The sequence below is a fragment of the Tauraco erythrolophus genome, chromosome 1 (assembly GCF_009769465.1).
Source record: "Tauraco erythrolophus isolate bTauEry1 chromosome 1, bTauEry1.pri, whole genome shotgun sequence".
Classification (NCBI taxonomy): Eukaryota; Metazoa; Chordata; class Aves; order Musophagiformes; family Musophagidae; genus Tauraco; species Tauraco erythrolophus.
Window position 1 is genome coordinate 112,835,340 of NC_141465.1, and position 16,760 is coordinate 112,852,099.

At 44.1% G+C, this 16,760-nt stretch overlaps 1 protein-coding gene across 1 annotated transcript in view; it reads right to left on the reverse strand.

The window, feature by feature from the left end:
- MTUS2 (microtubule associated scaffold protein 2) overlaps positions 1–16,760 on the reverse strand; it is a 210,170-nt gene that overhangs the window by 45,013 nt on the left and 148,397 nt on the right. The window contains exon 6 of the mRNA XM_086613052.1: positions 13,060–13,268. Within this exon, the coding sequence (XP_086469178.1) occupies positions 13,060–13,268 (209 nt within the window). The remainder of the gene's footprint in view (positions 1–13,059; positions 13,269–16,760) is intronic.

Here is a 16,760-nt window from a genome sequence, read left to right on the forward strand (position 1 = left end):
TTTTTAATGCTCCTAAAACTCAGTAACTTCCAGTACTTAATTTTAACTAAAGATAGGTGCAAAGCTGTTTTACATGCAACAGAAAATATTCCGAGAATATGGGAAAGAATTTCAAACGCTATAATCATATGCATGGCACCTACACGAATATATGGAGTATATTCAATCATTCCATGCTTATTTTAAATTAATCTGTGTAATGTGTTTAGCCATTGCTTTCAATGTGTTATGCTCCTTTGCCATATGTTTGTTTTTAAAAATGCCAGCTAGCAAAAAGTGAAAGCAAAAAAGTCAGGCCAAATATCTGGAAGCTGTGTCAAATCTAGAGGTGATCTCTGCTTCTTTACAGTCAGAGCAGAAAGAAACTCTAAACCTTTTTCTTTTGCAACGTGGATCCCACCAGAAATGCAGAGAACTATGGACAACATCCAGTCCCTCCTGAACATTTTCCTTCTATTTTCCAGGACAGAATAACTTTGCAGGCACTTACACCTATCAAGCATCTCCTTCCATAGCCTGCAAGTTACCTGTGGGCTGTCATTGCTGCAGCGTGTTCAGGATGCCTCTCCAAGGGGCTGGGGTCATTGCTTCCTGCCTGAAGTCCTGCCTTGGTGCTTATCTCCTGCCTGGAGTTAAATGTGGAGCAGCTTAAAGCAGGTAGCTCAACATTACACAAGCTTTTTCAAGAAGCTCCAAAAGCCATGTCCAGAAATACAGCCAACTTCAGCTGCTGCTGGGTTCACTACTTACTTAACAGTCTTGTGGTCAGACCAATCCCCTGAGCAAAGGCTCAGTCTGCCGGAGGTGACTGTGCTGGGTACGGAAAGAATGTCTCATGTGCCAGGTGATGCTGTACTCCAGATTAAGGAAAAAACTGCTTTGCTCTGCTCTCGGGGAAGCTGAGTCCCTGCACAGAAGAGAAGTGTCATGGGACCAAGAGGGGAGACCTCCTGCAGCATGCAGGCAAATGGCTGGGGAACCAAACCTCAGATGTATAAAGGCACCTCAAGCACTGTCCCAGAAAAAGGCCACGCTCAGGCACCTCTCTGGTAAGTGGTGGTGAACTCCAGTGCTCCTCATCCAGCACACCAGAGGTTCCAGGGCTCATTGTACGATCCACAGGCAGACAGCTCCCATATGTCCCCTGATGGGAAGCATCCCTCTGTGTCTGTCCATTGGCTGTAGACCAAACACGGGTACTCTGCGAGAGGCCAAACCCCTTTCACCTGCCTGACACCTACACTGCGCCTATGGCTGCTGGACTGAGCCTCGCACTGAGCTCCTTGCTCCGACTGGCACAGGAGGCCCATTGCAGAGGAGAGCCCTCCAGTTTGCTTTCTAACATCGATTCATCTCCAGCTCAAAGGTAAGAAACACTTCATTAAGGACTACGTTTTGCTCACATCACATTAAAGAGTTCTGGGGCTATTCAGTCTGCTACTCTCTCTATATATATAGATACAGTTGTCTATAAAGGTATCTTAGCTTTCCTTTACAACACTTAGTGACTGTCTCCTGCTAGATTAATGGACAAGATGTTGATATTTATATTTGTGATAAACAGATACAATTTCAGTTTTACTCCAGCCTCCTTATTTTAGCAGTAGCATGCAATATACACAATTATACAACAAGCTTCTTTTTTATCTCTCTTTGAACAGAATTCTCTACACTATATATACCAAGGTCTCTTTTCTCAGTGTACTAAGCAATAAAAAAAAAAAAAAAGGAAGAAAGGTAATTTATTTTTTCTTCATAGATGAAATCAGAGTGAGATAATGAGAATAGCTGAGCAGCCTGTTTGCCTTGGAGGCAGACATCACCCAGCCGTGTTCCTGAGGACACGTACTGCTGCTCATTTCCACAGCAGCCCAGAGACACGTGCTGCACCACAGGAAACACCGTCAAGGGCAGGTGGGACAAACTTGTGTGGGATGTAAAATATTCACCACACCCGTTTGGTGTAAATGAACATGAACAGTAAGAATATCCCTGTCTGCAGAAGGGAAACTGTACTCACTGGGCTGTCTTCTACAGCTCATACAGGGGCCCCTCACACAACCCTTGCTACCTCCGCACCTCCTGGTGTATGTGGTTTTGCTTTGACTTCTTGCCTGCTCTCACTATTGCAATTAGGTGACACACTGGCAGGACACTGGCCAGTCTGGCCCCTCTCCAGTGCTGCCCGTCACTGGGACCCCAGTGGTGACCCCAGGCCCTTCAATGCTCCAGCCCCATCCTCCGTACACTCACTGAAAATACGTCTTCCCAGAGGGTATTTGAGACAGCAGAACAGACCGCAGACGTGTGCTTGCATGCAGGGACAGGGACACAAACAGGTGACACAAACAGGGACACAAACAGGTGACTATCTTTCCATATAAATCCCTGAATGAACTAGACGTATGATAATCTCCGAGACTCAGTCACTTTGACCCCCTAATTTTAATTTGGCTATTGCCTACTTAGATGCTATGTACTCCAGGGCTGGAGCATCATCTTTATACCACCTGCAAAATGTCTAGCACTCTGTCAGGATAACTGTAGAATAAAACGTTGATGTCCTAAATTCTAATGAGATTGTTATATAGAGGTCAAATATTAACTGAAAGGAATACATTAAGTTAGCCAAGTGCTTTCTGTTTTTAATACACCCAATTCAATCCAGACAACATCTTTTTGTTCCTTTTTCTATGTAATTCAATTAAACAGAACAAGCTAATGTTACTTAAACAGATTTTATTGCACTGGCAAATAAGAAGATAAAAATTGATTTTTCAAGTAAGGCTAGCCTTTATGATTTGTGATGGCTAAAACCAAATTGAGGCAATTACACAGCGAGCCTGCTATTTCTGCAATTAAAAAGCTGGCACGTAGCTGGTTTGATGGACATTTAGCATTGCCAGACCTTTGTTATGGATAATAAATCATTCCTCTTACGTGGCTGCAGAAGCAGTAAGATCCCTTAAACAAACTCGATTTCTATTGCACTGATCATTGTTGCCATTATGATGATGATGCCTATATATGCCGTTATGGGACATGTCTGTAATAATGGAGACATGCCACTTTGCCTTGGGGATAGTGTAAAACCACCAAACAAAAGTATTACTGCCAGAGGTCTAAAAACACAAGCAGTGAGAAGGCAGGAGAGGCCATGGGTGTGCATCTGAGGGCAAAAGAGTCACTAGGATGCTACAACGGGCATCTCCATGTAAGGTTGCGGCAGCGGATTGAGCTATCAGGTGATGCCTGAGGTTGGCCACATGGGCGAGAGGGACATGGCTCTGCCAGAGGGACAGGTTACTGGAAAGTAACCACCAGCATGTAAATATGTGTCAAGTAACTCAGTGGTCACTGCTTCTTCTGGGTGGGTAACTTGATATTTGCCCTCTTTCTAGGTTGATTGCAACCTGCCTTAGACTTTTGTTCAAAAATTTGGTCTTGCAATTACTTTGAAGATTATCTATGAATTGGGGCATGGCCTCTGACTTTACAGCATCTTTATAGACTGACATTTAGTCTCATACACTGAAATGAAAGTGAAATCTTCTGAATATGTGTATGCAACGAGAGCTGGGTTGACAGGTTTGTATCTGAAGGGAGGCTCAGCTTTTTGATCCCAAAGAGAGGAAGGGATCCCTCCTGCCCAGATACACCAGGGCTCATCCACCGCACTGCTAACGAGAGTTACAGATTCTTTGTCTGCTTCCTCTTAGTAAAAATTTTGTCCTGCCTCGCCAAATTCCCAGAAAAGTATCTATAAAATTTCATTTGTTAAATATTTCTGTTCTCTCATGGAAGCAGAAAAACTCTTCATTTTCTGGTGTGATTAACACTTTCATATACGAACCTTGCACCTGTTATCTACAATGAATTGCAAAGTCTTTGTTCTCTCACATTCTTACTAGAAATCTTGGTAGAGTAACTGTGGAGAATGAAACAATCAAAGAAAACAAAAAAAACCCCACGATGACTGATCTGAGGAAATTGCTTTTGCAGTGTGTGCCCAGCAGTTGCTGCTGTACTGCACTGCTTAGCATGTCTGTGGGCTCCGTATGTTCTGTGGCTACCTTGCTGGTGTTGGACCTGCCTGATTTCAAGCACTTTTTGAGGAAGGTGCAGGCTTCTCATCCCTTCGTCTGTCCAGGAAAGGTAATTTAGAAACATCTAATACTACAGCTCCTGTTCAGGCAATTTCGAAAATGAAAATTGTTAATTCAGAGACAAGAAAGTTATTAATTCAGAGAAAAGCATGCCTACTTCCCAGTTAGTTCATGATCCTTTCCATTTATCTGGTGAATAAAGTTTGATGTTATGAATGGATTTCAAGCACTTAATAGTTCCACAGTTACTCCATCACAGGTCTAACCACTTGCACAGGCACAGCAGACACACAGGGTCTATGAAAGTGCCATTCCAGACTCCCTGTACCAAGGACACACATTCACATGTTTAGAGCAAATGCTGCTAATACATTTCCAGCACAAGGTACGGATCCAAGAGTGTCAAAGTCTCTGGATGCTAGAATCATTATCCACTATTAGTTTTTTTTTTTTCTGGTGAAACAGTTTCATGGAAAAATGCAGGCACTTTGAGTCCAAAATATACCCTTTGGAACATTTTGGTATTGACAGATTGAAGCTATGGCTCTAACAAACCTTGCCCAGATCTATAGTGGATTTCCTTGGGTAGATAATGTGATGCTTTCAGGGTTTTTCCCTGAAACATAACCTCAGTAAGCACAAGCACTCCCGGATAATGGATGGAGTCAGAGCTGAGTGGCTGTGGTGCTAAGACCAAGCAGGACAGAGATCCTCACATTGTCCTCAGGCCTGGAGAAAACAGACAACAGAGCTCCCAAGCTCCTTGTTGAAGAAGCAAAGTCCAAACCTAACAAGAGGTTGGAAAGTGAACATTTATTCAGCAACTCACAGTGCCCGTGTAACCTGAGAATGGCAGAACCATTGTTTCTTGCAAAGAACAGGATTCTTAACTAAAAATAGATCCTCCAGTTTAAAGTGGAAAAGAAATTCTGAATCTCAGAAAACAAAATTTTGGCTAACAGTGAAAGATGTATTTATAATGCATGGGATTTAGAAAGGGGACACATTTCCATTGACTCCTTTGCTGAACTTAAGAGAATGGCATGAAAACATTGTGATTTGGGTTTTGCTCTGTCCCCTGCATGAGCGAAGGCCTCAATACCACTGGAGCCTATTAGTGATCATTGCTTTTCACACTACTCCCTATGCTCAAGCCCACCAGAAGCTAAATACCCTGCCTGGAGGCTGCCATCATCACGAGAGCCACTTCTGACCATCATTCTGTTTTTTCCTCTGAATGCACTATAAAATCAAGGCTGCCCAAGTCAGTTGCTTACACAGAGGTCAATAATATAAACAAAAGGAGAAATAAATTCACTGTTACCTGATGCTTGGCACACAGTCTAAATATATTTCTCTTTGAGGACAGCATGTAAATAAAGCCATGTTCAATTTTTAATGGGTATTTAAAACCTCTTCAAGAGGAGCATTAGAATGCCTGGGGCTATTTATTTTTTATCTTGAAATCTGAAATATTTATGTGTAACTAACAAAATTCTTCTCCAATCAAGGGATACAAACACTCTAATTGAGGGGGTTGTTTCGAAACAAGGCCAATTAACTACCCCAGCACTTCCCAGGCAAGTATGTTCTTCCACTCCCCAAACACAAAATTCGCACTGTCACAGCAGTGGCTGTGAGAAAGCCACTGAGGACAGGCAGAGAAGCCAAGAGATTCCTTGCACTTTCTTTCTTCCGTCTTGCAGGGACTGAAGCAGAGCAGGCCACGCTGTCTGGGAGCAGTGTAGGGTACCTGCAATAGTCTGAAGTTTGCTGCCAGTTTGGCTGCAAAGCTGGTGAGAGACCCTTCTGGTCCATCCTCAGCTGCAGCTGCCCCAGGACTCTTGTATTGACTAGTGAAAAGCTCTACCTAGCGATGGGACAGAAGCATTTCATGTCCTATCTAAACCGACCCTTTTGAGTATGAGGTGCCTGAGGCCAGTGCTGTGCATTGGATGGTATGACCTGTAGAGTAAAACGCTGAAAGTGCAGCCACATGCAGAAATCAAAAGCAGTGACATGCCTCTAGAGCTGCCTAGCATCAGTTACTGCTTCAAAAGGAGAGAGAGAGGTCAGGCAGGACCACTGGGTAGCCTTTCCCCATCCCAGTACCATCTTTGCCCATGACTGTGTGAAACAGCCCCATTTCTGCTGCAGCTTGGCATATGCTGCCTGTGCTGCCCACAGGTTCCTGCTCACTTGCCTCCCTGTCCCTCCTGTCTCCGGAGTCAGGGAGTTATTTCCATCAGGATTAGTCCAGCACTGCTATGAACCCACCTCCAAAGTGCTGGCAGTGGTATGCCTTGGCCAGCCACTACAGGAGGAGAATAAAAGTCTCTACCAACATCTCTTAAGTTGAGTCCTCTGAGCACTCCTTTTTATTCCTTTTCCACTGTGCAGTCCCCAGTGGCCAAATGCTGGGTGAAGATAATTAGCCCTTGATTAACACCAGTTTTACATATATAGGTATTTTTTCACTTGTTCTATTTTTAACTTCTATTTGACTGAAAACATGTGCAATTAGCATGTTTGAGGCATCTCTTCTTGACACAGAAGGAAGAAGCAGCCTTTTTACTACACGATTAGTTATTCACCTACCATTTTCCCAGCTATGGTCCCACCTGAATTTGCTCAAAGATCAGCCTTTAGTGTTTCCCCTTAAAACTCTTCTGCAGAGCCTTTGTGCCTGCTCTGCAACCTCAGGATTACAGGCAGGGAGAGGAGTTTGCTGCTGCTCCCTTCCTGCTTCACCAAATGCTCCTGCTGCCCACTGCCTGCTTCCCGCGGGGTGAGTTACTCACTCCCGCTGCTCGCCTCACAGGACAAGGTTTGAGAAAATCATTGTATTAGAGACAAGGTTGGCCCAGCAAGTTTCTGCCTCCTCTTTTTATTGCTTTCCTGGTTCCTATCCCCTCCTCAGCCATATGGCCATAGGGCACAAGCCTGGAGCAGGGAGACCAGCCAGACCTGGGAGAAGGGGGTGCACCTCAGAGGCAGAGGTTATCTAATTGTCCCATTTGCAGCGAGGAAGCAGCTTGTGCAAGTGAGTCCACATCATAGAGGAAATCCTGCCGTGGAACCTGTGCTATACAGGAGCACACAGATAAAATGTACGGAGTGAGAGACTGCACCACCCACCCCCACTCCCGCCTCACACAGTGCCCACCCGGGAGCTCTCAGCAAGGCATTTCTCTCTGTTTTCTCACAATACCCAGTATCCCCCATCATCATCACCACTCCAGTCAGCTCACAACCCCACGCCCCTTTGATGGATGTGCGACTGCTTCCAAAAACCAGCAGTGGCACAGTGAAGCGATGCAGTACTGAGGTGGACAGAGACCCACTCTGAGGGGTGGATCCATTGTACAGCCACAGCACGGGGTACAGCACAGCACTGCCACTACACCCAGTGAATACGCGTGTCAATACTCATTTCTGAATTTTCTTATCTTCATTCATTATGTAGCCCAAGGCCTTATTTATTACCCATGCTATCCTCTGCACTGACAGCAGTGGTGATTTTCCTCACAGGCTGTTCGTTTGTCATCTCATCCAGTTACCCAGAGGATGAGATAGGGAAACATATTCAGATGCTTAAAGGTTTCTACTCCTACAGCACCTTACCTTATCACTGTCTGCCTATTAGCATCCACAGCAAATAAGCAGGGGGCTTGCAGAAGGCAATTTCCTTCAGTTCACAAACCATGATCCATTCCTTGGGCAGATCAACTATGTGTGAGTGTCCGGCGGGTCCCATAACAGCCACACTATAGAGCCTTCATCGTAACGCTTGCAACTAAAGGAGCACCTCTTGATTCTTAGTGCTCTGTTTCATTGTAACTAGTAGCCCCCAATACCAAATCTTTCACATTTCTACTTAAAAAGCAGTTTAGAAAGCCCTAAATGATTACAAATCTTCTTTCTATTTTTTTCCTCCCAAGTAAACAAAGTGTTTTGTTTGTCTTATGGTTTTGATTCATATCCCTAAATTGTCCATGTTTGATGAGTCCAAAATGGAGTTTTTCCAGGATATAGAATAAAAAGGTTGAGTTTTTCTGACTGCTCTGATCTCCAGCAGGAGCAAAGAAAAGACTGAACTTGCTCAGTACAGGAAATTTAGCCAAGCTGTAATAATGATGAGGGAGAAAAGAAGTGGCACTTTTTTAAGGACTATTCTTGGGCCAAATTCTGACATATTTTGCATATGTTGGGAAAGAAATACTCCTGAAATCCAGGTCAGTCTTTCTGACAAGTGCTGACTTCTTATTGCTGTGTCACCACCAGGCACAAATCGTAGATATATTTCTCTGAAACTCATTCTCAGAGACAGTTGTGAAAATAAACAATTTTGGGCACAGCCTGAGATAAGCGCTTGAAATGTTAGCCCAAAATACGGGTTTGGAGGCAATGGTGGGAAGTGCCAAGCAACTTACAACTAGTGCATCCAATTTTGCCTCTAACACAAGAGGTCATTAGCATTTGGACAAGATAGTTACATGACACTGGGTGGCGTATTGTCCATTCACAAGACGGAAACATTACTCTGAAAAATACACACAAGCACACACATATCTCAGTTATTTGAATGAGGTAAAAGTGGTTTTTTGTCCATCCTAGATTTTGCCGGACACTGCTATGGGCATTTACTTGTCTGGAAGATGCGTATTGTATACCCACCCAAAAGTAACCCACACTCAGTTGTGGAGACAAACACACACGCTGGTTACTGGTGACACGTCTTTTCCAATGTTGGTGGACACAAAGTGCTGGGATGCCATCAAATACTGCAGTGCTGCCCCAGCTCTTGTTCAGGGCATCTGTGTGGTTCTCCCATTCCCAGCTGATCTGATTGTGCCCATGTGCTGGGACCTGTCCTAAGCAGTTTTCCCCACTGTGACAAGAGAATGCAGCACGAGGCCATGCAGACTACCTCAGCATAACCCTTTCCCTTATCTTCTCCCACCCTTGGGGTCTGCAACCCAGAAAGGATCTCTTGTTCTCACATGCACTGTAGGTCTGAAATTTGACATTTCAGAGGCAGAACTTGCTAACAGGGTTCCACTTTTTGGCTGTTTTGGCATGCTGGACTGGCAGAAAGGCATTAGCCCAATTTCCAGGGCCTTGGCGCAGTTTGGCCACAATGGTCCTCAGCACAAACGTGTCTGCTGAGTGCAGCAGAGAAACGAAAATGGATTTTTTTTTTCCTCCCTATTTATGTCCAGAAGGACTTATTCTCCAGAATTTGTCACTTTGGTCTACTCCCCTTTAGATGGCACTGTTACCACTTCCAAGACGGACTGCCGCTGGCCACTTCGCTGAACAGGGCTGAAACTGAGCTGGGACTGTCATTATTACTGAGCTAAAATAACAGATCAGGTCAGGAGTGACCCAAGTCAGAGGGAGCTGTTCGTGATACTTGCTCTAACAAGTCTTCACGGTATCCTCTTCATGGTATCACTCCAGCTCCTGCCAGTCAGTTCTTCACTTTGGAGTATCCCTCATAGCATATGGGTTGTATTGACATAATGAATATCCATCATTAAGGGCAAACTCAATCTGCTTCTCTTCAGAAGAAGTTTGAAGCTGTTCCCAAAGTCAACAGGAGTCATGTGTACATATCTGAAGGCCTCAACTAATTAATCTGCTAATTAAATAATAATTAGGAGTTGTCCACAGGTACTGCAATCACTACTTTTCATAACTAGCTAAATGCTTATGTCAGAATCACTGCTTTAAATTTTCTTGTCCACTGGCTTAGTCATCACCTGCTTGGATTGCCTAGGCTTTTTCCTAAGACAGCAAATTGGTTTAGCTGTCATTTAATGGATCTATATTAAGTGCTGCTACATGTTGCATACTCCTTGATGCCTATTAAATGAATCTTGCTTATTAAGATCATTTTCAACTGAGAAAGAGACGATTCCAGGACACAATTCAGCAGTGATCTGGAACAACCAGAAAGCAATTTCAACACAATCCAAAGAAAATGGTCATGCAACCTTAAGGTTGCTACCGTGAGTGCTTAAAATGGGAAAGCACTCAAAGAAACTACCAGTGTGGGCCAATATTCTCTACTACATATTGACACTCTCTTTCTTCAGGTAAACATGTCTGCTGGACCACCTGCACCAGTGCTTTCCCCAACTTTGGAGAGAGAACAGAAACAGTGTAAGCAAGACAAGAGAGCCACGGGACAAGACGACTCCTATCTGTGTGCAAAACACTGGTCCTTAGGGTGCTTTTAGACTCAGTCCAGTCCTTGCTGCCTGGGAGCACAATTTCTAATAGAACTCAGCTCCAATTCAGATAAAAATCTGTGTTTTGAACATTATTTTGGTGTGGCGTAAAGTGAGAGAGAGACATACTAAAATTAGGCTATGGGTGACTATCAGCCCGAAGAGGATCCCTGGCATCAAAGTAAGATTGGGCCTTCTGCTAAGCAGAGCAGAACTGCCCGTTGGACAAATCAACCCCAAACTTCTCTGGAATAAGGCTCCACCTTGTTCCTGAATGAGTATTATTCCCTCGCCAAACTGTAGTTCTACTCAGACCTCAACCACTTTGCCTGCAGGCTTCTCAGAAACAAACACACACAATTATTATTATTTTTATAATGGGAAAAGTTTCTTTTTCCATGCTGCCCTAACTCAAAGCCAGCCAACGCAATCTTGCTCAAGCCTTCAAACAATAATGCCGTCTCAGAAACTGTCTACAGATCGTATTTTCGAATGACATTCAAAAACTTGGAGGTCTGTGCCTATGTTGCAAGACAACAGACTGCCCAACCACACAATTGCTTGGGTAGTCCCAGATCATCCCACTACATGTAGGCTCTCTGCTTAAGCATGGAATTTAAAAGTGCAGCAGCTTTTGGCCTCTCTGGAGGCCTTAGTCAAGACATGCAAGTGGTTCAAGCAGAAATTCAGATCTTTGGTGCTGTAAATAATCTTCCGAAAGTGCTCACCTGCCACACAATTCACTAAAACGGGAGCCTGAAGCAACTGTACTCCTAATGTAGGTACCGCAGTTGAGTGCCTAATGGATAATAGTCGGGCTCACGCTGACTGTGCAGCTCATCACCCAGGGAAGCCAGGGGTGTCTTTGCCTAGAAGGGTCCATGTTACATAGCTCCCAGCAGTCAGCAGCAAGAAACAAGTGTCTTACACTGCACTGAACAGTGGTGTGCAGATATATGTACTCCAGGCTATCAGGCAAGCCCAGAAGAGACTGACACTCAGGCTGAACACAGGTAAGCGAATCCAACAGTGAATCTGAAAAAAAATCTATAGCTAATCCTGCCCAAGCCTGATGGTGCTCAAATGCCACAGGTATGTTGGTTTTTTTTTTTTTTTACTTCCAAGTCCTCCAGCCACTCAGAGGGTACTCAGGTATTACCACAAACCCCCCACTGGCCTGGTGCAGAGGAGCTGGGAACGTGAGCCACGCTATGCCCGGCCAGCACTTGGAGAAGACTCTATTAAATAAAGTCCCCTGAGGTGCTCAATTTAGGAGGCATTCTCAGGACAGATCTAACATGCACCAACAGGATGAGAGTCATCTCAGAGCTCAGCTGTAGCAGCTGTTCTCATTTAAAACATACCCAGAGGAGATGAAGGAGATATGCCCAAGCTTCCAGAATTCCTTCATCAAATTGTGACTGAGGCATGAGATGAAAAATGTCTCCCCAGTGGACAGCACATAGACAAAGCTGAGCAGACGCTGCTCTGCCCTTTTTTGTTTCCCTCTGCTTTAATCAAGGACATTTGACAGCTCCAAAAAAAAAAAGCAAAAAAACCCTTTACAAATGCCCATCAAGCCCAGAAATGTCAAAACTAAAGAAAAATAGAAAGGGGAAATCTCCTGAGAAGGTATTCAAAATATTTTTTTAAATTCCCTGTTTTCTCAGTTCAGTGAAGCTTCCCCTGGCAAGATCAGCTTCTACTTAGGGAAAAGTGTGAACTACGGTATTTGTTCAAAGGTAACCTTTCCCACTAATATAAAAAATAACCGAATAAAGTACTTCAGAATTTGTAAAGACTGTTTGAGTCTGTGGTTTGTTTTTTGGTTTTCTTTCTCCCATTTAATACCGAAAGTTTACTCTTGTCTTTTCCAAAAGTAGACAAACAGGCCATCAAGGATATTACCCAAACCTTGGACCATACTGCTGGTGATTGTCTGCCTGTTCTACAAAGTAGTTGGGACAGTACTTTAACCTGGGATGGTACAAAATGCATGGGCATCAGGTGAAACAGGTCTGGACCTCAGAGCCCAGCTAGATTTCCCAGACCACTAAATGTCTTTTGAAACAAGCAATACCTACAAGTCCCTCATGGTTACCGTAGTAATCTTTGAAACTTTACTCATTTTGTCTTGAGTTTAGCGAGTAAATAAGCTTCTTTAATTATTGACAACATTTTCTTTATGTTCTCTATACTTGCTAAATCTAATCTCCTAAACGCTGTGATGATATTATTCTAATGTCTTTAGGAACTGGCACGTCTGTAACAGGGACTATTCTGCCCAATCTGTGGTGAAGAGGAAGAGTAGATAAGAACTGTGAGAAAGCAAATCTTTTCCTTCATCCAACATCTTTGGTTGACTAAATGCATGGATTGTTTTTGCATTTGTTCACAATTATCAGTACCTCAGTTACACTTGCCATTCCAGCTGTAGTGATCAGGGACTGGGACTTCTAAGTTTCTGCATGTTTCACTCCTAAAAACACCCTGAAGCCCCATCTTGTGACACACGATTCTTCCTCTTCCAAGTTCCTGAACTTTGATTTTTCAAATACATGGCATCAAATAATAATTCCCTCCTCTTACTGTTGCAAAGAAATCACACACTTTGCTCCCAAGAGCAAAGTTTCAGTGACTGTGGAATAAATTTGGGCAAGTGACTGCAGTAAAGGCAAAGTATCTTTCCAATGGCAAAAAGTACCCATTGCACTTACCTGCCTGAAAAAGTGCTGTGTTGTTATAGCGAAGACATCAAAGCCATAGCTGGCCCTTTTAAGCTCATCTCGAATATTGCTTAATTGACGGGACTGCTCATCACACTTTTCCTTCAGTCTCTGAACGAACTGCTTTTCAGCATCTCGACTCTCTCCTGGTTTGGGGGACAAACCATTCTTTGGGGTGGATGGTCTTTGCTTGGGATGTCCTACAAAGCAGAGAAGAAAAGATCGTCAGAGTCACTTACTTTATATGTATGGACATGACCTTCATGTGTTTCTAAGGCCTTTGGGACTCAGCCCTATAAAAGAAAAAAGGGTTTGTAGAATTCACACAGATCTGTAATGACTTTCAAAAAAACCCAAGAGCACAGTGAAATACGTTTCCCTGGGGGGCAAAGCTCAAAGCTTTGTAACAGTCATCTTGGCTCAAGCTCTGAGCCAGAAGGCCTGTTAAGAGTTGAAGAGAGCTCTCCTAAGAGTGTCTTACTGAGAACTGAGGTCGTTAGAGGAAGCATTCATCTCACCTATGTTAGACATCTGTAAGAACAGGGGTCTGCATCTTGATGTGTAATGCTGAACTCTCCTGAATGGCAATGAGAGAAATGGGCACTTCCAGGTTGAGATTCACCTTATCCAATCATGAATGTGCAAAACAGTTGGATGACATTTATACTCTACACACTATTTCTTTGGCCACCTGAACCCCAAGCTTGGTGGCTTGTCAGAGGTGCCAGATTTACTTTGCCTTTGCAGATTTTGTTTTGCCTCTAAATGGGACAATGTGGGGCTGGACCCGTCCTTCCCTGAGTGCAAACACAGCATGGGTTGCTTGCTGTCGGGATATCACTATTTCTTTTGTCAATGATACTGCAATTTACCTTGCTGGTTCCTCTTGCTCTCCCCTTTATAACACTTGTAAAGGTGCAGTACAAAACAAATACATATAGAAATGCCACCAGGTACCACGTAGTGCTGACTGGTTACACCACTGGCTCTGCATGGCTGCTCTCTTTGCACCGTTGGTCACACCAGAATCACTACATGGTCTGCCTGCAGAAACAGATGCAGACAGACTCTGGCTCCTCTGTAGTGCTCCAAGTTGGCTTGAAGCAAGCCTGTTCCTGTATAAAGATGTGAAACTACTAGTGTATCTTGTCTTTAGGTTATCAGCTCAAATACAGTGTCACATTAACGTGAATGGCACAAGAACTAAAGCGCTTACTCATGATGAGCCACTTTAGGGAAGTGTGGCTTTCACCCTAAATTAAGTTCATATCCTGCTTAAGTCAACTGTCCATTTCTCTGGATACACTCAGTTATGAAGATGAAGCAAGAAGGGGTAGTGTGTTCTGGTAGTGTCAGGTTGCTCAAGCCACTGCTTGGACAATTTGTTTTATCATCTTAGCTTTCTGAGAACTCTCCTCTTCAAACATTTACGGTCAGCTGGGCAACACCTTCGCACAGCTTACTGATTCTTTTTGCTACCCTCAGTCTCTTCTCAGCTGATGCTTTTTATACTGGCCAGGAATCTCTGGTTCTCTTCATCAGCTCCTCCCACTCGTCTCAAGCTTTTAGCCTAGGAGCTAGAGTCAGTTGAGAAAGAGGGAGAGAATAGAGTCAGACACCTTGTTCCCTTGTGTCACTAGAGACGGCAGACATTGGTCTGGATACAGAGGAAAAACGAACATTTCTGTGTTAGCAGAAAGGGTTGAGTATGCAAGAATCTGAAAAAAGGATATCTTGTAGTTATGCTGTTTTGTAGTATACAGTTCCTGAAAAATAGTACAGAAACAGTGTCTCTAACCAGTCCTCAGCAATGAAGGTAACAGGGGACAATATTCTGCCATGGACACTACCTACCCGGTTCCTAAAAACCAGAAGAATCTATCCGCAGAGATGCATCTGATGGTAGGAGTTTGAGCCAATTTGTGAAATAGAGCATTGTTCCAGAGGTAATTTTGGCAGATGTGCTTTAGACATTTTAGATCTTTAAGACTGTGGCCTGGGTGTGCAAACGGATCCTTAGGGCAACTTTACTAGATCAGACAGGGAAGCAGTATGGCTTTGTCAGAGCAATACCCCAGGAGTGTATTCCTACTTTTTCAGATCCCCAGCTCATGTGGAGCCACTGGGAGCATATCTCCCAACTTGCTCAACTACCTTCTGGCTCCAGGCTAAGCTTACAGGGAGCTAGCTCCAGCAGAGATGATCACAGAATCATAGAATGGTTAGGGTTGGAAGGGACCTCAAAGATCATCTAGTTCCAAACCCCCTGCCATGGTCAGAGAAATCCTCCACTACACCAGGTTGCCCAAAGCCTCATCCAACCTGGCCTTGAACACTTCCAGGGATGGGCCTCCACAACTTCTCTGGGCAACCTGTCCCACTGCCTCACCACCCTCAATGTAAAGAATTTATTTCTTATATCTAACCTAAATCTGCCCTCTTTCCGTTTAAATCCATTGCCCCTTGTCCTATCACTACACACCCTTGTAAAAAGTCCCTCTCCAGCTTTCCTGTAGGCCCCCTTTAGGTACCGGAAGGCTGCGATAAGATCACCCCGGAGCCTTCTCTTCTCCAGGCTAAACAGCCCCAACTCTCTCAGCCTGTCTTCATAGGAGAGGTGCTCCAGCGCTCAGATCGTCTTCGTGGCCCTCCTCTGGACTCGTTCCAGTAGCTCCATGTCCTTCTTGTGTTGGGAACTCCAGAGCTGAAGACAGTATTCTAGGTGGGGTCTCACAAGAGCTGAGTAGAGGGGGAGAATCACTTCCCTCGACCTGCTGGCCACGCTCCTTTTGATACAGCCCAGGATACGATTTGCTTTCTGGTATGCCAGTGCACATTGCCGGCTCATGTTGAGCTTCTCATCCACCAGCACTCCCAAGTCCTTTTCCTCAGGGCTGCTCTCAATCCATTCTCCGCCCCGCCTGTACTTGTGCTTGGGATTGCCCTGACCCACGTGCAGGACCTTGCACTTGGCCATGATCCCTCATGCCTGCAAGTATCTCATGCTGCAACTGCCAAGAGCTGCAAGTGCAAAGCAGCCTTTGAAACTCTTTGAGCCCATGATTTGCACCTGCAAAGAGGAACACCAGCTTTCACAACCTGTCAAGACTAACGTCATGATGTTGCAAGACCTAAATAATACAATAAGGGATGTTCGGGAGGACTTTCTGTCATTAAGAGAGTTCAACTAGCATAACTATTGCCCTCTGTCCATTTTCATGTCAGTTAAAGCCTGTATGCCTGTTTGTGCAGGAATTATATTTTCTTAGAGATTCTTTTGTTCATTTAAAGGGGCTCTTAACTGGGCAGTAGGTATTATCACAAAATAAGAAATTCATAAAAGTAATAGCCATAAATATCTGTCTTTTTCTTACAAAAATCTCAGGTTGTTTAGGCAGCATGGTGATACAACAGAAGGCATAGGGAGAAGTGTAGGGGGAAGCCCTTGAAATCCATCCAGTTTTAATTAAAACAGAAGCCCATGAGGTTGTTTTGTCTTACATCTTTCTAGCTTTCCTGTTCACTGGAACATTTCAAGTGCACATCTCTATGTTGTCCTTGTCAGTATTATAAGCTGTCCTTGTAAATTAAACTGTGCTGTTCTCCTCAGGGATAAATCTGAATTTCTCAGTTCATTTGGGTCTGAAAAGCAGCTTACTAAGCTTATTCTGCCATTGATGTCTCCCTTCCAT